General features: G+C 50.2%; 6 protein-coding genes across 6 annotated transcripts; 5 read left to right on the forward strand and 1 right to left on the reverse strand.

Annotated features, from left to right (window-relative positions):
* Positions 1 to 422: 422 nt before the first annotated feature.
* On the forward strand, positions 423 to 1,467 carry FMAN_01293 (putative oligomycin sensitivity conferring protein (ATP5); the record flags this gene model as incomplete). The annotated part of the gene is made up of 4 exons (XM_041833130.1): positions 423 to 584; positions 746 to 1,057; positions 1,208 to 1,300; positions 1,354 to 1,467. 4 exons carry the CDS (start codon positions 423 to 425, stop codon positions 1,465 to 1,467), a joined length of 681 nt encoding a protein of 226 aa, XP_041676631.1.
* Positions 1,468 to 2,124: 657 nt separating this feature from the next.
* Positions 2,125 to 5,629, reverse strand: FMAN_01294 (putative glucosidase I; the record flags this gene model as incomplete). The annotated part of the gene is made up of 9 exons (XM_041833141.1): positions 2,125 to 2,470; positions 2,523 to 3,767; positions 3,823 to 4,282; positions 4,335 to 4,962; positions 5,015 to 5,017; positions 5,074 to 5,170; positions 5,225 to 5,342; positions 5,401 to 5,439; positions 5,506 to 5,629. 9 exons carry the CDS (start codon positions 5,627 to 5,629, stop codon positions 2,125 to 2,127), a joined length of 3,060 nt encoding a protein of 1,019 aa, XP_041676632.1.
* Positions 5,630 to 8,325: 2,696 nt separating this feature from the next.
* FMAN_01295 (putative cis-prenyltransferase) lies at positions 8,326 to 9,518 on the forward strand (the record flags this gene model as incomplete). Its single annotated transcript, XM_041833152.1, has 3 exons — positions 8,326 to 8,547; positions 8,599 to 8,858; positions 8,909 to 9,518. The coding sequence occupies 3 exons, from the start codon at positions 8,326 to 8,328 to the stop codon at positions 9,516 to 9,518; spliced, it is 1,092 nt and encodes a 363-aa protein (XP_041676633.1).
* Positions 9,519 to 10,621: 1,103 nt separating this feature from the next.
* Positions 10,622 to 12,900, forward strand: FMAN_01296 (uncharacterized protein; the record flags this gene model as incomplete). The annotated part of the gene is made up of 3 exons (XM_041833163.1): positions 10,622 to 11,826; positions 11,887 to 12,773; positions 12,833 to 12,900. 3 exons carry the CDS (start codon positions 10,622 to 10,624, stop codon positions 12,898 to 12,900), a joined length of 2,160 nt encoding a protein of 719 aa, XP_041676634.1.
* Positions 12,901 to 17,204: 4,304 nt separating this feature from the next.
* On the forward strand, positions 17,205 to 19,080 carry FMAN_01297 (uncharacterized protein; the record flags this gene model as incomplete). Its single annotated transcript, XM_041833175.1, has 2 exons — positions 17,205 to 17,637; positions 17,741 to 19,080. The coding sequence occupies 2 exons, from the start codon at positions 17,205 to 17,207 to the stop codon at positions 19,078 to 19,080; spliced, it is 1,773 nt and encodes a 590-aa protein (XP_041676635.1).
* Positions 19,081 to 19,801: 721 nt separating this feature from the next.
* On the forward strand, positions 19,802 to 22,593 carry FMAN_01298 (putative vacuolar ATP synthase 98 kDa subunit; the record flags this gene model as incomplete). The annotated part of the gene is made up of 5 exons (XM_041833186.1): positions 19,802 to 19,930; positions 19,995 to 20,073; positions 20,126 to 22,138; positions 22,191 to 22,370; positions 22,421 to 22,593. 5 exons carry the CDS (start codon positions 19,802 to 19,804, stop codon positions 22,591 to 22,593), a joined length of 2,574 nt encoding a protein of 857 aa, XP_041676636.1.
* Between the last annotated feature and the right edge of the window lie 7 nt (positions 22,594 to 22,600).

Below are 22,600 nucleotides of genomic sequence, written 5' to 3' on the forward strand. Positions count from 1 at the left end.
GTTTGAGGGAAGATTCTAGAGTGTAAGAAGCTGTTTGGCTGTATGATCATGATTGATAGGGAGCAGGTTGTTAGTCGTTCTGCGCCATCGGGGGTTCCGCACTATAGTAACTTGCATGTGCATTAACAAGAATACGTCCTGAGGAAACAGAAAGTCATTTCCTTTAGTATCCAATGAGCCGATTGACCTTCTCTGATGGAAACTCAAGAGCCAAGAGTTGCAGATGTCTGATATTTGATATCTGATATTGAGTTATGTAATCAGAAAGTGGATGCCTGGAACGGACGTAAGGCATCGAGCGCCCGAAAATTGCCGAGACCCCAGGCTAGCAACAACCTCCAAGTGAATCGAAGCCGAACATCAACCATCACACCCTTCTTCTCATCTCCCTCCTCCTCGTCCTCGTCAAAGCAGCCGCCGTCATGTTCTCGCGACAGGTTCTCCGCGCCGCCCGAGTCGCCGCTCCTCAGCGAGCCCTCGCCCTCCGAGCCGCCCCCGTCCGATCCTTCGCTGCCGTTGCCACGACCGAAGTCAAGCCCCCGATTTCCGTCTTCGGCGTTGATGGCACATATGCTACTGCTCTGGTAATAATGCACCACCTACAATGAAGAGAGCACCGTACCTCGAACCCTTCATGTGTCAATTGGCTTTGTAGGCCAATTGCACTCCCCTCGCCATGGCACAGAAACCTCAATTGGAATCGCGTCGTCGCTGACACGCAATTTTTTCTTTTGCGTCAATTTAGTACACTGCCGCCGTCAAGACCTCGAGCATCGACGCCGCTGCCGATGCCCTGAACAGACTCGGCGCTCTCATCGAGAAGGACCCCAAGCTCGCCGCCGTCCTGTCCGCCCCGACCCTCACCCCGGCCGACAAGAAGGCCATCGTCCAGGAGCTCGAGAAGCAGATCAACGCCAAGGACGAGACCGTCAAGAACTTCCTCGCCACCCTCGCCGAGAACAACCGACTTGGACTTATCCCCGGTGTTGTTGAGAAGTTCTCCTCCATCATCTCTGCCGCCCGCGGTGAGGTTGAGCTCACTGTTACCAGCGCTCAGGTACGTTTGGGGATATATGAATCGACATGGGTTGGAAGTGGGAAGCTACGTCACAGCATATCGATATCAGGCGTATGACGAGGATGGATGAACAGAAAGACATTATGGCATGGAACATAAAGGACAATGGACTGACATTGTCGTCTCTAGGCTCTCGACAAGCGAACCCTCAACCGATTGGAGACTGCCGTCTCCAAGTCTGCCTACGTCGGCCAGGGCCAGAAGCTTAAGGTCACCAACGAGGTATGTCTAGACCATACCATCACCACGAGTCAAGTCCTAACCCCCTCACCCAGGTTAACCCCGAGATTGTTGGTGGACTCGTCGTTGAGATCGGTGACCGAACCATCGACCTCAGCGTGTCTTCCCGCATCGCCAAGATGAACAAGCTCCTCACGGACACTCTGTAAAACCACCAACATAGTATACAAACTCTATTTAGTGTCTCCTTTGCCTCGTCTCGTGGGATTCGTCACCACGCAAAACCAGCTTTAAGCGGCTTGCCCGTCGGCTTCTGGAGCCTCTCTTCCGCCTGTTTCTTTTTGAGTCTTCCAAGCCTAATTGCTGTTGTATCCCTGGGCTGGAGGAGAAGAATGGGGAGAGCGTCGATGGAAAGAATAGTGTAGGAGGGTGTGAACAGGGCATGCAATAAAGCAGTTCCCAAATTGAATTCTCTTTGTTCGGCGTGATGACTTTCAGTTTGTCTGTCTGTTGTGAAAAGAAAAAACAACGATGAATCTCTTTAACTTGGAAGACGAGCTCACACATAATCGAAATCTTCACCCCCATCAAATAACTCTTTTCAGTGACTTGAACAAATTTACCATGTATTGCTATAATGTGATGTCATTGAATATTCATCACGGACAACAATACGAAAGAAGAACTCTACTGTATCATGAGTACTTGGATTGCTGAATGATATGTCTAAGCCCATAAACTCAGGATACCCTGCTACTCCGAACATGGCACAATTGGCCAGGCCTGCTTTTCAGAACGCCCAATTACCTATTCCTTCCTCTTGACAGCACCAATCTTTCACTTCACCCAATAACCGTGCAAGCCTCCTATGCTTTAGTCTCGAACTCGTCATCATGCTCATAGTTGCCATCCTTCTTGTCATCTCTGTACCTCTCAAGCTGCTCGGAGACGTAGCTGTGCATGTGAGCATCGGCTTCAGTGCGCTCCCTGGCTCGATCCGGATCGTCGTGATAGATCGAGTTGGTCACAGAGCGAGTATCATCGTCAAAGTCACTACGGGCACCGATGGACCGAGCTGTGGACGACCGCCTGATGCGAGGCATACCAGAGTGAGGAACACCCGTCTCGACGCTTCGATGGAAGATGTCGTCAAAGTAGTGACCCATGGCAATTGAAGGTGTGCGAGGAGTATGAGGAAGGCGGCAGTTGACGCTATAAATGTTAGTGCACTGGTTCATCACAAGAAGACTACAAAAAAACATACCCAGTATCATGAATCATGCGAGCAATCAGTCCAGTCCATCCACACTGGTGAGTAGCTCCCAGACCACGGCCGTTGTCACCATCGAAGAATTCGTGGAACCAAAGGTAATCCTTCCAGTGCTCATCAAAGTCAAGACGATCATCACCGCCGTTGATGCTGCGCCTTCCGTCGTCGGTACGGGCGAAGAGGTGCTGCAAACGGTGCTGAATCTCTTCAGATACCTTGCCCAGGTGCATGTAATCGCCACTACCAGTCGGGCACTCTACCTGGAAGTCTGGTCCGTAAAAGAGGAAGAAACGTTGCAGGGATTCCACAAGCAGAAAGTTGACGCAGAGCCAAATAGGTCCTCTCCAGTTACTGTTGCCGCCAAACAGACCACTATCTGAGTCACCCGGCACGTATCCAACACAGAACTTCTGGCCGTTTACGTCCATGGAGAATGGGTTCTCCTTGTGAAACTTGGAGAGTGAGCGAATACCGTGGTCACTGAAGAACTCGTCCTCGTCGAGCATGCGCTTGAGGATCTTCTCCAATCGGTCCTTGCTCACGATAGACAACAGAATACGGTTGCCCTTACCTCGCTTTCGGATACTGGCCATGTTTCTCTCAGCGAGATCGCATCGGTTCTCAATGAACCAGTCAACTCTCTTCTTGAAAGAAGGGAGCCTGTTGATCAACTCTGGTTCCAGAGTAATGGTCGCATAAAGAGGGATCAAGCCCACGAGCGATCGGACGGGGAGCTGCTGGATCCAGGGGCCGCCCCAGGAAATGGCATCATAGTAGAAACCATCCTCCTCATTCCATAGAGACTTCTCGTCCTTGTGGCCGGTTCTGAAGGTCATCGCATCACTAATGAAGATGAAGTGCTCGAAGAACTTGGATGCGATATCCTCGTAGATTCGGCGATGCTTGGCCAGCTCAAGAGCAATGTTGAGCATAGAAAGGCAGTAGAACGCCATCCATCCAGTACTGTCGGCCTGCTCTAGGACACCGCCAGTGGGCAGGGGCTCTGAGCGGTTGAACAAACCAATATTGTCTAGGCCCAAGAAACCTCCTTCGAACACGTTCTTGCCATCGGCATCCTTACGATTCACCCACCAGGTGAAGTTGAGGAGTAGCTTCTGGAACACGCGCTCTAGGAAGTCCAAGTCCTGACGGCCATACATCTTGCGCTCAATTTTGAACGTTCTGAAAGTCGCCCATGCATGGACTGGTGGGTTCACATCACCAAAGTTCCATTCGTATCTGGAGACATGTTAGCACATGACGTTCTAGATATCAAGCAGAGCAAGTCACTTACGCCGGCAACTGTCCGTTCGGATGACAGTACCACTCTCGAGTGAACAAATCAAGCTGCTTCTTGGCAAAGTCGGGGTCAATCATGGCCAACGGAATACAGTGAAAGGCACTATCCCAAGCAGCAAAGAAAGGATACTCCCATGAATCGGGCATGGATAGAATGTCGTCGCAGTGCATGTGTTTCCAGGCCGAGTTTCTGATGTCTTTCCGGGAAGCTGGAGGAGGCGGCATGGTAGGATCACCATTCGCCCAGTGATCCCAGATGAAGTGATAATGTTGCTTAGTCCACATCATGCCGGAGAAAGCTTGTCGCTGGATATTGCGCAAATCATCTGCCATGGGTAGAGGACTGAGTCTGTAGTAGAACTCATCGGCCTCCTCCTTGCGGCTCTCAATAACATCATCGAAGTCTTCCTCGTCGAGGTAGTTGTCGTCTCTCCTGGTAAAACGGAATCGAACGACTAAATCGGGAGTTAGTTGCATTTTATGTAGCTTGGAATCAATAGTACTTACCAGCACATTCGCCAGGGTTAACACCGCCGTCTTCGTTAAAGTTGAACCATGCAGCACATTTTGTGCCAGTCTTGGCAGGGTTAACAGCCTCCTTCTCTCCGTCGACGATGTATCGGTGGAACGCATCCTTGACATAGGGTTGCTTGTTCTTTTGATCATAGAGAGCCTTGAAGTTGGTATCGTTTTCAGTGAACATGAATTTGGGCATCACATCGTCGCCGCTGGAGCCAACACCGGGTGAAGGGGAGCACAAGAAGTGTCGCTCACCCAAGCTCCAGTGGTTAGACTTGGCCACATTCTCGTCGACGTATTTAATCGATGGCTTTTTCTCCTCAGGCTCTCGACCCCAGCTCCAGGTATTGCGGAACCAAACCTGGGGAATGATGTGAAGAGGCGCAGGGTCAGGGCCTCGGTTCCAGGCAGTAACTCGGAAGAGGATCTCATCGGGGTCATCGGTCTCTTTCGCAGTCTCAATGAAGATGTCCCAGTATCTGTCCTCGTCGAAGACCCCGGTATCGGTGATCTGGTATTCTTTATCTTCCTTTCCTCGTCGAGCGTTTTCGTCGATCAGGTCTTTGTAAGGGAACTTTTTCTGTGGATATTTGTAAAGGAATTTCATGTAAGAGTGCTATCATGACTGGTCAGCTTAGAGTGGATTTTTGGAAAATCTGGCGGATTACAGTCTAATCAAATCGTTAGCAGGCCAATTGAATGAAAGTGAGGTGCGAAGATGACTGACAGGAGTATTATCGACGTGGAAGTGAGCCTCTTTTACACTCTCGCCATGGTTGCCCTGGGGATTTGAGAGGCCAAAGAGACGCTCCTTGAGGAATTCACTGTAGATTCATTAGCAATGGTGGTTCATTATCCTGCGGTGACATTTGACTAACTCTTCCTCGTTCCAGAAGCTGAAGCCAATGTTTTGGTAGCCGTGGGTATCGCAGACACCAGCGATACCGTCTTCACCCCAACGGAATGCGCGCGATCGAGCGTGGTCGTGAGGGAAGTCTGACGTGTAGGTCGTTAGTGCCGGTGATGAGATGCGACATTGAAAACGGTTACTCACGACTCCAGGCGTCTCCATCGTGACTATAATCCTCTCGGACTTTGCGTTGGTTAGCAATTGACTTATCATGACTGGTCCTGGTTGACCACTGTCAGAATCACATGCCTGTAGCCCATTGTCTCTCAGCAACATAAGGGCCCCATTTCTTCCAGTACTTGGTGCGATCGCGATCCTCCTTGAGGCGTCTCTCTTCCTCGGTGAGGTATTCGTGACCGTCATGAACAACCATGGCTCAGAGTGAAGCTCGACTAGAGCTCGGCGAGGGGCGGGAAGCACGGGCGACGATCGACGAGGGGTAGCAACGGTTTACTTTGGTGGGGGGTGATGAGGTCAATTGGAGCGTGTGGGGAAGCGGAGAGGGGAAGAGTAACAGAGTAACAGATGAAAGACGATGACAAGAGGCTTCGAGAGTGTAGGTGAGCCTCCTCTGGTGAGGAGAGGATGAAGAGAAGAGGATGAGGAGGAAGAGGAGGTGAGAGGTTAGAAGAAAAGAGACCTCGTAAGAAAAACAGCTCTCTCGAGGTTAGTCCTTAGGTAGTCTACACCCTACCAAAAAAGCGAGACAAACAAGACACGCGGGATCGACGATGGTGGGTAGGATCAAGAATGATGGTCTCGGTTGTGCCTGAGGCTTGGACTACCTAAGTTTGGCCGTCTTTGCTGTCTACCTATTGTGGCTTCCTCCTATCTCGTTGAAGATGTTTTTTTTTTTGGTTCCTAGCTTTACAGATAACCCAAGGATAGCACATGGCACATGGTGCAGCGAGGATCGCTGACCAACCGATTGTATCGGCGGCCGCTGCATATCCTCCGCCCTTCTCCAAGCATGGGTATTTGTCTCTGAATTGGTACTAGACCTGCCAGCTCTTGCAGTGGAGTGACATTGAACTCTACAGTTAGCAACAGGCGGTTAGACATGGACCTGGCTCTTCAACTCCACCAACAACACCATCATCGGCCATCACTCGGCGGGCTCGCAGCTGGATGAGAGCATTACAGTCTTCTCTGGTATGAGAATGCTCTGTCAACAAGAGAAACACTGCATGGTACACAAGAGGGAAACAATCCTGTCATGTTACACATAATTTCTCTTATACGAGAGTCATGAAGCGTTCACTGCAGAGACAGCTTCTACATGCCTGTGAACCATGGCTTTTGCATGGTGGCGTTTCATAGCACCTAATCCGCAACGCTAAAAAGCTCCCTGAGGTTTTTTATGCGGTAATGACGTATTTCTTGCAAGGGAAAAAAAAAGTCGAGCGCAGTTGTCAGAATCAAGGTTCTGAACCATGTTCCCTCATGAAAACAGAATATGACATGTCCTATTTTTGGTAGACTCGAGTCAAGGGAAATCGATATAATCCGCAAAATCAAGAGATACCAATAGGATGCGGATTGAGTTTTTTTCGGTTTACCCAGCTGGGGAAATCTTGGCTGGGGAAGGTCAGGATTCTCTCATCTTATCCTTGTCTTCTCCAAACTTGTGCCCCATGCGTACGTGTTGCCCAGCTGCAGATGCGAGCATGTTGGAGATCCGCTCCCTGTCATCAATATGGATCATATCATAATAACAACAAACACAACGTTGAGACAGCATATTTAAGCTCAACTTGTATGCTGGATGTTGCTAATCGAGTTTTGATATAAAGCCATGGCATTTAATTTTTGCTACGGACGATTTTGACTTACTGTTAAGAGGTTTGATGACGCTATCAAGGTGTTGAGGCCGGATGGGCTGATTGCTTTCCGGACAGAAGCTTTCTTCGAGATGACGGACTTGTGATGTTACCTTCTTGACTATTGAATGAAATCTAGGCGAACGCCTTACCGGTGGGTTCAAAACGAACAAAGCAACCCAACGTCAGGTCTAATCATGGATCTCGATGTGTTTCGTTGATTATGCTTCTTTGTGTTACCGAATACCCTGTATCGAGAAGTCGAATCGCAACCACTGTGGCTTATATCAAGCGAGAAAGGGGGCATACGAATGATCAGTGCCTATGCCTACCTATATGAGGTACAGATAGAAGCACCATATGAGATTGAGGGTAGCAAAAACACCTACCTAGTGCTTGAACCGATTGCGTTGCTGGATACAGATATTGAAGCCACAGCTCCAGCCTCATCAGTATTTACGACAGAACCAACCCATATTTTCGAATCGATCTTCATTCCCGAAGACAACTACAATCACATGAAAAAGCACTCAATTTCGGAACGACATCAAAATCCTGAGGTTCCAGGGTAGACGATCCACTAACACGATCTCCCATGATCCCCTGCTAGGGGCTGAATCACCCAACTCATGATGACTTCTCCCGAATACTCCGATCCTTGTTGAACCTCAGGTCACGGCTAATTGCAATGGCTACTGGTAGATTGTGCCGTTGTGGTAAACATGCATGCCCAGTCAGCTGTGCCGTTATATAAACGACACAGCGCCTGTTCCTGAAAATGACGTTAAGCCACCTGTGTCGAGAGAGAAATCATTGGACCGGGACCATCCCTGGTGGCACCTAATAAAGTACAGAAAAGCTGCCCTGCTTCAAAAATCGCCAAGCTTGTGCCAACCTGTTCCAAACGTAGCCAACCTACGCCTCGCCTCAACAAGCCTCATCCCCATCGTCAGATGCCTACTCCGCCACCATAGGCTTCGTGGCTGTCTTGTCAATTCGTCGTCACCTTCGTTTATTTGCCATCTGGCGATCGTTTTCCCATACCAATTATTAAAGCTGGTTCTCAATTATACCATTTTCATAAACTCCTCTCGAATTCCGAATTCCGTCTCATACCGCCTAGGTTGTACATACATCCATCTGAATTAAGCTAGCGACACTCGATAACACGTTCACTATTCCACCCGACACTTTTTTTCTTTCCTTGAATTGTTATCCAAAATCAAGTCTCGCACACAAAACGAATACAATGTCTGACGCTATATCATCGTTTCTCCGGAGGGTAATTGTCGAGTCTCCTCCTGGAGAATGGGCTATGCGCCAGCTTCGCGAGCTTCTCATTGGCGCCCTCAAGCAAGGTCCTATTCCTCAACATGTTTCTTTCGAGATGGACGGCAACCGACGATATGCTCGAAATCACAGAATGGAGACCGTAGAGGGTCATCACCGAGGATTTGAGGCGCTGGCTAGGGTGTGTTATCCGCGATTCCGCAATTGTGCGACGTGCTAACGTGTAATCTAGATCATGGAAATTTGCTACAAGTCTGGAGTCAAGGTTGTGACTGTATACGCCTTCAGTATCGAGAACTTCAATCGACCAAAATATGAAGTGGAGGGTCTGATGGAGCTGGCCAAGATCAAGCTGGAGCAGCTAACAAAATATGGCCATATCCTCGACCGTTACGGTGCCCGTGTGCGCGTCTTGGGCCAGCGCGACATGATCCGAACCGACGTTCTTGAAGTGGTCGACAAGGCTGTCGCGAGAACCAAGCACAATAACAAGTCAGTCCACTGTATCCGAAGGAGCGAACCAATTGCTAACGCGTATTCAGGGCCGTTCTGAACATCTGCTTCCCATACACCTCGCGAGCCGAGATCACGTCCGCAGTGAAATCAACAGTGCAAGAGTTTCTCGCTCCCACACCTCCTCGAAGCACACCCTTCTCCCCGTCTCGAATTCGACAGAAGATCCTTTCGCGCCAGCTGGACGGTCGCGAGGGGCTGCCTACAATCCCGGATGTCCTCCCCGAAGAAGTCGAACCATTAGATGGAGATGATGCCAAGAAGGACAGCGATGGAGATTCCTCATCGCCCACACTACAACCCGACTCCCCTCCTCCTCGTCTACGCGCGAGAAACAGCGCTGCCAGCCTTTCGGGCTTACCAAACCCCGAAACAATTACAGCCGAGACCTTGGACAAGCACATGTACACTGCAAACGACCCGCCCCTAGATATCTTTGTACGAACCAGCGGAGTGGAGCGCCTCAGCGACTTCATGCTCTGGCAATGCCATCAGGACACACAGATCTTCTTCATCGATACTCTGTGGCCTGATTTCGACCTCAAAGACTTCATCTGGATTCTGCTCGAGTGGCAATGGAGGCAGAAGCAGAAGGATCGCGACGAGGCGGTGGTTCGGCCTTCTTCTGTTACAGTGTGATTTGATTCTGGTGGCAGTGATACCCTGGTTGAGTAGAAAATCCAAACAGCATTCATCATAAGCAGTATTGGGATGGTTGAGACAGGCGTGTGAATTTGAAGATTTTGGTGTTAGTTTTGCTGGAGTTCCTGAGCGATAGACTTTAATACGCTCTTAATACCAATTTCTTAGTTTGTACAAGATAAGCTTGTTTGCGTTGGTTCTGCACTGGTTCTAAATTGGTTCTTTGTAAACAGATACTTCATCACCAATGGATGTGAGGTTATGACGAAATGGCTATCGATATTGATACCCCACGCGGCGTAGGACATTCCTCCGTGATCAGTATCTGATTAGCCCCTAAAGACTTGAATATTGGATTCAAATATGGAATTGAGATTTTGGGAGACAGCGGCATTCTCTTTGAATTTGACGTAATTGCCAACTTGGAGACTAATCTGGTTAAAAGTCAACATTGATCTCAGTCGCATGTGCCTTTTTCGCTAAGTACCTACTCCGTCATCGGGGGCTGGTTTCTCCGGGGCTGCGGGTCGGGTCCTGTGCCCCCTAGAGTTACAGCGTGTACAGTGGCTAGAGGAGGAAAGAAAACTCAGGATCTTGATCCTAGGTGACAAAAAGACTTAGGTAGCTTAGTATAAATTTAGCATAAGTTTAGCCCAAGCTTAGGATACATTTTGTAAAGTTTATTTTAACACCCTGTATCAAGGTCTGATGTTTTCTTGCTCCCTGAGGGGAGTGGGCGCCGCGGCATTCGCAGCGCTGAGTCTCCAAAATCGAATGGGAGTGGAAGATAGACACAGCCCATCCAATCCATAGTTATCCCATCCCGCTTTCGTTTCTGCTACTACGCGTGCTCTCTTTTCTCCCCTCCTCATTATACACAGATTCTTCTCACCACTTATGGCACCAGAGCGCAAAATGACCTAGCCTTTTGTTTTCTACCTGGCCGATACCAACTGTTACTTGCCTATTTACTTCCTGTCCACCTCATACCTCTCTCTCTTGATTCAAACTTTCTGCCGCCAGCTTCGTCCCGCCGTCTAATCTCGAACTGATCGACCGAGCCGCCTTAGTCCTCTCTCTACTCTTTCGCGTTTTTCACCATGAAGTCGGCCAAGGCGCCTGCGACGGAGAACTCGTCGCACCGCCGGTCGCAGCCCGTCCGTCAGACTCGTACGAACCCTTCGCGAAGCATCGCGAACTTGGGTCGTTCAGGTGGTGCTGGCAGAGACTCAATCGGCGGTGCCGAGCAACCCATCGACATTTTCCCTGCGATTACACACTTTGCCGATGCCATAACTGCACTCCCAAAGGAACTCGTTCGGCATTTTACACTCCTCAAGGAGGTTGATGCCAAACTTTTCACCCCCGAAGATCAGCTCTTCCGACTTGTTGAAGCTGCCATCAACGCTCCTGTTTCCGAGGCTCGTCCGAACAACGAGGCATCCAGTGCCAATGCTCCTGGTTCGGCGCCTATGAGTGCGCAGAATAGCTCAAGTGGTATTACATTCAACCATAGTGTCCAGAGCGTACCTTCAGTCGATGAATCGAACAGGGATGCTGTTTTCGATCCATCCAATCTTCCTCGTCGTCACCTCTTTCGCCAGACCGCGCTCAAGATTCAAGAGATGCTTGTCTCGCTCGAAGAAAAGAACCACGTTATCTCGACAGCCAACGAAGCACTCCAAGCCCAGCTTACTCGGATTGAAGATGTCTGGCCTCACCTAGAAGGCGAATTTAGTGACGAGGCCAAATGGGGAAGCACCACACATTGGGCATATCCTGAAAATCGTTTCTCCAAGGCCTCTCAAGTCGATCGAACACGGCGCGACGGTGCCGCAGCCATATCTGCAGCTGCGCAGGCTCTTGCTGACGAGGCAGCCGCTAGAAGCGATGCTCGCAAGCAAGCTGTACAAGCAAAGAAGAATTCGAGAAATCACAACAATAATCATAACCACTCTAATGCCCATAACCACGAATCGGAGGGAGACGACCATGACGGTAAACACAAGCCTGAAGCTCCAAAGAAGACAGCCAAATCGCGGAAGACAGCAACAGCAACGGAAACAGCCAATGTTGGACTGGGCATTTCTACGGCTGCGACTAACAATGGCAACCCGCCACAGAAGCGACGCAAGGTTGAAAAGACGACTAATGGTGCTGCGGCGACAACAGATCGTGCAATGAGCTCGGTTTTTGGAAATGCTGCACCAAAGGCAAAGACAACAAGTCCTAGAGCAACTCCCGCACCCGAGGCACCTAAGAAGAGAAAAGCTCTCCCTTCGGGGAGCGGCCAGTCCAAGAAGAGGTACGTCCCAGAATCCGCAGGAGATGCTCCGAAGACAGGTTCTAACATAGTGATCTGTAGCAGAAACGGCGTAACCGGTTTATCCAATTCGGTCAACTCGTCGCCCGTAATCACCGAGCTACCTGAGCCAAAGCTACCCCCTGTTCGCGCATCACCAGTACCGGTTCCTACTCCAAACCCGGCTCGGACTCGTTCGCGACAGAACTCAATACAGACTGTAAATACGGATAGCAACAAGGCAAGGCCGACATCATCGGCTTCTAATAAACCCAATGGCAATGCAGCTAGCACACCAACCACTGGAGCTCCAGCAGCTAGTGCGCTTCGCAACGGTGCTGAACCCAAGACTCCAAAGGAGACGAGTGCACCGATCAAGACCGAAAATCCTAAGAAGGAAGCGGAGAAAACAGAAGCTGTATCAACGCCTCCGGTCCCTCCTCCTACCACAACTGCCACCACCTCCACCACCACTACAGCTGTAACCACCACCGCTGCTGCGACTGGCAGCAAGAAGGATACCAAAAAGCCGGAGGAGAATGATCGCAAGAGCGAGTCGCTACCACCAGTTCCACAGACTACCACAGTCACAACAAAGAGCGGGCGCGCCAGTAAACCATCAACGCCAGCATTGGCAACGTTCCAAGAGGCAGTGCAGCCCCGGGCACGCTCATCGAGGAACAATGACGCGACTGGTACTGGAAAGAAAAATCAGAAGAAAGCTGCACCTGCCATTCATGCAGCTGTTGCTGCTCAACTGGCCGAAGAAGACACGAACAGCAGCATGCAAGGCGACGAAGATGACGGTGATGTTGATGCAGATGAGCCAACATACTGTTACTGTAATGGGGTGTCCTATGGTGAGATGGTAGCTTGCGATGCCGTTGAGTGTCCCCGCGAATGGTTCCATTTGGACTGTGTTGGATTGAAGGTCGCACCAACATCAACAGGTAAGTTGCTGCAAAAGAGGACTGAACTATCAGGCGAACTAAACGCTAACTTGGTGTAGCAAAATGGTATTGTGAGGACTGCAAGGAACGCCTCAAAGCGGGAGGTAAAAAGGCCAATGGTCGATAAAGGTCAGGCGACATTTGCGTGACGCGAGTCACGGACCAGTCACGATGGCCTCATTTTGAAATCGACGATTGGTTCTAAAACGAATTGCACTGCCCATAGACTAATGGGCGAATGTATACGACAGACACATACGGCGTTTCCTTTGTTTTTTTGGGATGGCGGTGGACGCGGTCATACAGTACCCGTTCTTTGTTTCTGGTGTTCTCAAATGGTTGAGGGTTATGTTATCAAGTTCTCATCTGGAAGCGCAGATGCTGTAAACGTTCAGGGGTTATTCTCAATTCTATAGAAAGCGTTATGGTGTAGCAGGCGAAGGTGCGAATCTGGATGGAGAGCCAGGGGCAAAATGCGGGGGAGTTTGAGGGGTGTGTATTGCATTACTTACATTGGCATTGGCCCCGCCTGGGCGGAATGAATACACCGTTGGATTTGACCAATGGAAGCACGTGCTTGAAATGTGTTAGTGATGACCGGATGAGGAGAGGCGACGAGAGGAGCCCCAGGGAAAAGTCACGATGTTTGGGCTGGAGCTGATGGTGGTTAGGTTGTGCTCAGTGCCGAGATTACAGCCCACCCCAGCCGAGCTTGACACCAAGGTTCGAGGGTGGTCCAGCCATGGTCACGAGGTTCACGATGCAGACCGCTAATAGCAAAATGTTAGGTAATTGATTTTCTGAGCCGCCAGAGTGCAAGGGGTAGCTTGAGGCATTGGCCAACGGCAGAGGGCGACAGGGGGGAGCTTCTTTTATTCTGGTGGTTGTGAGGCTTGCAAGTGCTCCTTGTCCGCGGTAGCGAAGCTAGGATCTGCAACTTGTTGAGGAGCAAGGAGCTAGGCTATGTAAGGAAAGTAAGGGGAGAGAAGGGGCGAGAAGAGAAGAGAGAAGAGAAGGTGTTTAGAAAGGTTTCGAGCTCAACAGTGTCACACGGAGATGGAGGTTCCGGGGGTTCGGAATTTGGAAGGGGGTTGGTTATCAGGTACTTAGTCAGAGAGACAGTGGGAGCCAGGTGACGTGTTGGAGGAGTGATGGAAAGAAAGTGAAAGTGACAGGCAGATCTGGGTCATGACGTTAAGGAAAATCCGGGGTAAATCTGTCCCTCTTAATGGCCGGTGTCTTTTTTTGTCTGCTCCTGTATTCTCCCTTTTACCTTCGGTGATAGGCTCCAGGGGGGTGCGGCTGCGGGTACACGGCGCTTATAAGTAAGCTGCAAGTGTCCCGGCCGCGCTCCGAGTCCGCTGGCGCGGAGAGGAGATCACGTTATTACACTCTCATGATGATATATTCGTAATCAAACACAGCACAGATCTGGAAAGTCTTGACGATGGTGCCGAAATCCGATCACGATTCCGAGGACCTGCAATGGTGTTGCACAAACATGTTGCACAATGATGCTATTGGGAACCTCCATTTCTGAATGATGGCGATCTCGGTTGGCATTCAACATGTTATTCAGGGGCCTTAGTCTGGAGTGCATAATTTGATGAGGCGGTGTCTTTCCCAGGTCATTGTCGTCTGGAGAAACAGCCGATATAGCTTATTAATTACATACCACGTACACGATAGTCCGGGGACGAACTGAGCAATCTCATCTAGGTCAGACACCATGAGGCACGTGCAACAGCTAAATCGCATGTTGCCAGGATGCTGGTCGTACTATGGCATATCATATGGTCAGTGTGATTCAGGAACGTGGTATGTTTCTTGGCTGTCTGTGCTTAGCAATTGGGGCTTGTTCAAGGCTGTTGATATTGAGATGAGGTTTCGGGAGGGAGGATACTAACTTATCAACTACAATATTAGCGTAGTAAATTGGTCTCCGTTAGGTTACCACTGAAAATAGGACCCCGGCTGACATGTCTGGTCCCTCGGCGGCTGGAGTCGGTGTTCGTCTCCGTGGTCGGTCTCGGCCTGGCGTGTTTAAGCTCCAGTTGGCGTAGACTAGGGCCGGAGGGAACGGGGTGCCGGTAACGACGATGCCCACCGGAGAGGGTAATGTTTACTTGAAAAGAACCCTTCCAGAGGATCTAAAATCTGGGGACCGGCATCTTTGCCGGTTCTCGAAGGAAATGCCTCTCTTTTACGCATCGTTAGCGTTTTAAAATTCTCTCAAGTATGTCTTCTCTGGCGGGCTCTGTCTCTCGAGACAGTTCAAGCATGAGTGCGGCGTTGTACGATTGGGAGTGGTAATAAGCCGGCGGTGCAAAGCGGGTAAGGTATCTTGAGGCAAAGATACTCTTTTCGTACCGAGGAGCATGCAGCGCCTCAAACTCTGCTGTTTTAAGACTGCCCTTGTGACCTGAGTGGCCACTGTACGTACGCTATAGTAATGTCCTTTTTTTCGCGAAGGTGTCGGGTCGACCTTGGGGCTTCTAGCTTGGGGGGTCCAGAAGAAACGGGTGGCTTAGAAAAGGCCATTGCCGAATCGCGTTGCACTCCCGACGTGGCCGACATTATTTAGATCACGAGGATCTCGGCGAATCTGTCAATATGTGATTTATGAATTTCGAGATCTGGGGCTTGTTGATGCAATTCCTGTGAGACGAAGGCGGGGTTGTGTTGTTTCTATTACTCTACCTATACTCTACAGGCGCAGCCGTCCATTCGCTGACGAAGGATGTCATTATATTACGTTTTGCTACGTTACGTTTGGTTCTTGTTGAACTGTAGGAAGAATCCACTTACTGGCTGGCTCAGCAAAAAGGTTGTCTCGCAAAGAGGAGGAGTACGGGTAGGTGGGAAGAGCCTTGTCCGCGGAGTTTATAAGTGCAAGTTCGTATAAGTGACATGGTCTTCCATGTTGCAAGTTGTACAACATATACGTCAAATGAATACATGAAGACGCAATGGTTGCAAGATTCTGGGGTAAGGACATGACTGCCTGCACTGTAGAAACATCTGATGGTCAGCAAGATGATGTGCAATTTGACGTGTTGTTGCCAAGACGAGGTTTGACAAAATTAGCAGACGGACAAGCAAAAGGCAGCTGGGGAGTTGATTTTTTCTGTTAGTCTTGGCTTCTCAACGAGGTCGTTCTCATTACCAAATCTCGACTTGTTTCATCCAATCGAGTGAGTGGCACACCTCTCTCTCTGTTTTTTTTTTTAGGCCGATCCGGCGTTAGCGGTTGCAGCGAAATTCTTTTCTTTGTTTGGACATTGGATTTCTGAGCGGCAACGGCTTTTGGCATCTCATTACTCGCTGACAATTCATCATTGGGCGGTTCTCGATAGAATGGATGGATACTTGGTGAGCTGCGACATTCATCCTTGACTGACCGAGATTTCATGATGGATGGACGGACGGACATGGTATCGACTGTGACAGTCCAGGTAATGAATGACTGTGGCAGACAAGCCATGGTGTCGTGTCGAATGCTCACCTGACGTCTCCAGACCCGAAAAGTCCATCCAGTCTTTGATTTCTATTACTCAATATTGTGCGATCCCGAGCTAAACAAATGCCCCGTGCATGAGTATGAGGTGCCAAACACCAACGCCAACGTCCCTGGACTGGCCCCAGTGGCGCCGCTCCTTAGCCTCTTTTCTTACTTACTGTTGCTCATCGTTCGGGGTTCGCCTTGAATCTTGCCTTTCCCTTCCCTTCCCTTCCTTGTCCTGCTTGTCTCGTCTCGGTCTTGGGTCTTGGATCCCTTTCCCTGGCGTTTGGACCCTCCGGTCCCCGTCATGAGGTCCCCATTGAGGTCCCGTCCCTAGTTCCATTACCCATTCCTTGTCCTAGTCCTAGTCATAATAAATGGTCGTTGTACTAGACTAAACTTCATGGAGTTGCCTCGTGGAGTCGTTCGCTCGTTTATAACTATCCCCAAGCCCCCCCGAGCCCTGATGCGCGAGTCGCTCTGTTTCTTCCTTTTGAATTCCAGACTATTTTGACGATAAGAAAGTATCCTCTGACCTTTAGATCTTATCTCTTGGTCATCTCTCATCTCCGAGTATCGCAAACCATTTCGTCATCGCTTCTCGCCGCCCTCTATCGGCCTAAGCTTAACAATACCTACAGACAGCACCGTATAATAAGAAGACTCCGGATCCGGTGGCTCATAGAACGCCACTGCTATTTCGTGAACATTCTTTTTATTCGAACCTGATATTCTTGCCAACCGTTTGGTTGGCGATCTCATTCCTACCTAGCCTACCTACCTAGCCTATTCTCACCTGACCATTCCGTCCTCTCTCGCTGAGGTCGGCCATTGCATATCTTTATATCTTTAATTGAATGGCCCTCCCTCTTAGCCCCACGCACCACGCGGTGCCTCAGTTTGACCTTTCTGCTCTGCTCAAGGCCAAAATGTCACGCCCCGAATCTCCCAACAGCAACAGCGACAAGACGGCTCGATCGTCCTTCTCGTCTGTCCGAGAGAACGATGATGGTCTAGCCCAGACTTTTACCCGCTCAAAGATTTCCTCCTACACTCAAGGGCCGGAAGAGGTATTCGATGAATCACCCTCACCCTCCGCTGAGATTGCACAGCCGTCTTTTCAGGCTCCTCTGACGCAGCCTCACAGTCGGCTTCATGGCTTCTGGTTCCCCGCGGACAACTTTCGCGGATGGAAGCAGATCCCCATCAAGGGCAAATCCGCCAGCCGCAGCTGCGAGGATCTTCACAAGCTATCCATGACATGGAGCTCTCCAGCACCTCCCGCCGTCGCTGAGAAGGCTTCACCGAACAGCTACCAGACCGGATCTTCTCCTCTCGAGAAACTTCCCAGCGAAGTTTTGGGTACGTAAACTTGCGCGCATCGCAGGCATCAGCCATGAACCCTGCTGAACCCCGGTCCCAACTATACAGTATGACACACCTTGTACTAACATGTCGATCACAGGTGCCATTATCGACCTTCTCGTCATCGAGATCCCTCCCAATGGTCTTACACCACGAAATGCCGACCTTATGGCTCTTCTCCTTACTTCGCGATCTATTCATGCTGCGACTCTCAACACTCTCTACCGTCACATCACGATTCCTCACTCTCGTATCTTCCGAAAGTTCCTCGCAACCATCACTGAGTACCCCGCGCTCGCATCTATTGTGCGGCGGCTCGACTTCAGCCACTTTAACCCCTCCACCATCTTCTCTACTGCAAGCGAAAGAGCTCAGACTCGAAATCTGACTTCCGAGACCCTCTACAAATGTCTCGAGCTAACCCCATACCTGCAGGAGTTCCTGGCGCAAGAGTACATCGATGAGGATCTGGGACCCGATGTTATCAAGAAGCTCTTCTTTGAAATGCCTCGGCTCCAGGCCATCGACTTTTGCGGCTGCTCCTCTCCTTCTTTCAAGAATTCGTTCACTAGCCTCCTCCAGGCTCAGTGGCCCGATTCTTTGACTCTTACCCGTATTTCGTTCCATAAGTGCCTGAACCTGCCAGGCTCCGTCTTCGAGGCCATCCTCCCTCGACTCGAACGAGCTACTCACCTCGATCTCGCCGGAACCAGAGTTACCGACAAGGCGTTACAAAGCTTGCCTGAGACGGCAAGACTCACACACCTGAACTTGGCCAAGTGCCGAGAGTTGACCTCTGAAGTCGTTGTCAAGTTTGTCACAACTCATCCCGCGATCATCCAGACCATCACTGTCCTTAGCCTTGCTACTAATGCCAGCAGCCACCTCCTGCTGGGCAAGGCGGATGTTGATGCTATCCTTCCCCGACTGCCCCCTACCCTTCGATCGCTGAGTCTCAAGGGTAGCAGAATGGATCCTTCCCAGATCCCTCTTCTCACCCCTCTGGTCCAGCATCTGGAGGAGCTTGCTATCGGCCGAGGCCTCGATCTCCGTGACATCCACCAGCTTCTGTACCAAGCCCAGGAGTGGATTCCCCACAGTCTCCGATACCTCGATATCTCCGACCTGGACACTATCATCGGTAGTGCCAGTGCACTTCTTACTCCCGCCTCCGCCCCGCTGCAGGTTATCGAGCTCGAAGAGCGCGCATACGAGCGAGCGGCCAAGGCTAAGAAGAACCTTGAACGTGCAGGATGGACCCCCAAGGAGTTCGGCAGCCGTTACTGGCTAGTCCGCTTGAACACCGACGGGGCCTCTCTCGACGGCGGCGCCCGGTGGTGGAAGCTGGGCGCTGAGAGCTGGGGCATGAGGAAGATCCCGGTTGCGGAGGCCGACGTCGGAGGCATGTATGGCACGTTCATGTTCGGCCGAAGGCTGTAAAATGCCAATCTCCGACACCAGTTGCACGGATTTCTCTACTCTCATATCATTTGTTAAAGGTGTTATGGTTTGATATTTATACGGGTAGATTTGGGTTGCATCTTGCTTTGATATCCCGGCGCATAGTGGTCAAAATTAGCGATAAAAGCAAAGTCATTTTTTGATGGAAAAAAGCGTTCTGAAGCATGGATATGACGAAGGAAAACGTGTAGATAATCAATAATGACTTTCATGAAATGATTAATCTGAATTCGTATAACTGTGAATGTATGACTTGTATGAACAAATAATCTCTGTTGTTGCTTTTCTAGTATGATGGATGGATGGCTGTCTGTATCTTCTTACAAGAAGTTATACTCAGGCCCCGGCCTATCAGAATCTAGACTATGCATGTTCAACCATTTCGAGACTATGCAATTTATAAATATGCGGAGGTTACCATCGATCTTATCTTTGGTCTAAGAAGGGGAGATAATGTCGATACCGATAACCTAACTATTCTTAACCTCAAACCAATCTCGCAGCTTTCCCCGTGTGGCATAAAGCGTAATGTGGCGCTGGGATATTGGTGGCTGGACAAGATCACGTGGCGCTAAAACCGGAATAACCAGGGGCCGTGGCAAGAACAGCCTCCTGCGACGTTACCGCGCCAAAGCGTGCCTTGCTCCTTGAATAAGCTCCAACTCCAACGACATATACAGCTTCGGTGCTCGACGGCATCATGGCTCCCAAACCGGACACCCCGTTCCGCTCTGCGGACATGAGCATGGTACAGCTCTATGTCTCAAATGAAATCGGTCGCGAAGTCGTTACGGCCCTCGGCGAGCTTGGTCTTTGCCAATTCCGCGATGTAGGCAACAATCCATCAATTCTTGCATCAAGAACTGAGGCTAATTCATCGATGCATCATGCAGCTTAATGAGGATGTCAGCGCATTCCAACGCACTTTTACTCAGGAAATTCGACGACTCGACAATGTTGAGCGACAGCTGCGTACGTCATCCAAAGGGATCCACCACGAACATGCGAATCTAACACATTGCAGGATACTTCTACGCTCAGATGGATAAAATCGGGATCCCGCTTCGAAAGCTGGACCTCGACGTCGAGCGACTTGCATCCCCCTCAACCTCCGAAATCGACGAGCTTGCCGAGCGAAGCCAGAAATTGGAACAGCGAGTTTCTGCCCTGAACGAGAGCTACGAGACCCTGAAGAAGCGTGAGGGCGACTTGACCGAGTGGCGATGGGTTCTACGTGAGGCCGGTAGCTTCTTCGACCGTGCTCACGGAAACGTCGAGGAGATCCGCGCTTCTACTGACAACGACGATGCCCCTCTTCTGTCTGACATTGAACAAAACCAGGGTGGCCCCGATGCCGAGCGTTCTTTCTCTGGCATGAACATTGGCTTCGTTGCTGGTGTCATTGCTAGAGACAGAGTCGCCTCCTTCGAGCGTATCCTCTGGCGAACTCTGCGAGGTAACCTGTACATGAACCAGTCTGAGATTCCCGAGCCCTTGATCGATCCTACCAACAACGAGGCTATCAACAAGAACGTCTTCGTTATTTTCGCTCACGGCAAGGAGATTCTCAACAAGATCCGTAAGATCTCAGAGTCCATGGGCGCCGATGTTTACAATGTCGACGAGAACAGTGATCTGCGACGAGACCAGATCCACGAGGTCAACAACCGCCTGGAGGATGTCCAGAACGTTCTACAAAATACCCAGGCCACTCTTCAGGCAGAGCTTAAGCAGATCTCTCAGTCGCTGTCTGCCTGGATGGTTCTTGTCGCCAAGGAAAAGGCCGTGTATAACACCCTAAACAACTTCTCCTATGATAGCGCCCGGCGAACTCTCATTGCCGAAGCCTGGGTACCTACCAATGATCTTCCCCTGATCAGGACGACGCTTCAGGACGTCACTAACAGAGCTGGCCTCTCCGTCCCTTCTATTATCAATAAGATTCAGACCAACAAGACGCCGCCCACTTACCTGAAGACCAACAAGATCACCGAAGGTTTCCAGACTATCGTCAATGCCTATGGTACCGCCACGTACCAGGAGGTCAACCCGGCCATTCCTGTTTTTGTCACCTTCCCTTTCCTGTTCGCTGTAATGTTCGGCGATTTCGGCCATGCCATCATCATGCTTTCAGCTGCTCTCGCTATGATTTACTGGGAGAAGTCTCTGAAGAAGGTCAGCTTCGAACTGTTTGCCATGATCTTTTACGGCCGATACATTGCCCTGGTTATGGCTGTTTTCTCCGTTTTTACCGGCCTCATCTACAATGATGTCTTTTCTATGTCCATGACTCTGTTTGAGAGTGCTTGGGAGTTTAAGAAGCCCGAGAACTATACCAACACTACAAGCATCGTTGCCACTCTGAGGGAAGATGGTCACCGTTACCCCTTCGGTTTGGATTATGCATGGCACGGAAGTGAGAATGACCTCCTCTTCAGCAACAGTTTGAAGATGAAGATGAGTATCCTTCTGGGCTGGGCACACATGACCTACTCGCTCTGCTTCTCTTACATCAATGCTCGCCACTTCAAGAAGCCCATTGACATCTGGGGTAACTTCATCCCTGGCATGATCTTCTTCCAGTCCATCTTTGGCTACCTTGTTATTTGCATTGTTTACAAGTGGTCTGTTGATTGGCTAGGCACTGGCCGCCAACCTCCTGGACTGCTCAACATGCTTATTTACATGTTCCTCCAACCCGGAACTATTCCTGAGGGTGAAGAGCTTTACGCTGGACAGTCTGTTGTCCAAGTCATTCTCTTGCTCTTGGCTTTCGTCCAAGTCCCCATCCTCCTCTTCCTCAAGCCTTTCTATCTTCGATGGGAAAACAGCCGTGCTCGCGCCAAGGGTTACCGTAGCATAGGTGAAACCTCCCGAGTTAGTGCTTTGGACGGCGATGATGAGGACGCCAATGGCCACGGCAACAGCTTCGACGAAGATGGCGAGGGAGTTGCTATGATCTCTCAGAACATTAGTGAGGAGCATGAGGAGTTCGAGTTCAGTGAGGTTATGATTCACCAGGTCATTCACACAATTGGTGAATTTTCCCCAATCTACATTGGCGTTGTACTTTGCTAACAAATGGCTAGAATTCTGTCTGAACTGTGTCTCTCACACTGCCTCCTACCTCCGACTTTGGGCTTTGTCTCTCGCTCATCAGCAGCTCAGTATTGTGCTTTGGTCCATGACTCTTGGCCCTGCCCTCAAAATGAGCGGCGTTGTCGGTGTCATCATGATTGTTGTTTGTTTTACTATGTGGTTCTTCTTGAGTAAGCATTGCCAATCCCTTCTATCTTGATTGTTCACTAACACATCCTAGCCATTGCTATTCTCGTTTGTATGGAGGGTACCAGTGCCATGTTGCACTCCCTCCGTCTCGCTTGGGTCGAGTCGTTCTCCAAGTTCGCAGAGTTTGCGGGTTGGCCTTTTGCCCCTTTCTCGTTCAACACCCTACTGGAAGAGTCGGAAGAGCTCAAGGATTACTTGGGTTAATTGGAAG

Source organism: Fusarium mangiferae (genome assembly GCF_900044065.1).
Source record: "Fusarium mangiferae strain MRC7560 genome assembly, contig: FMAN_scaffold001, whole genome shotgun sequence".
Classification (NCBI taxonomy): Eukaryota; Fungi; Ascomycota; class Sordariomycetes; order Hypocreales; family Nectriaceae; genus Fusarium; species Fusarium mangiferae.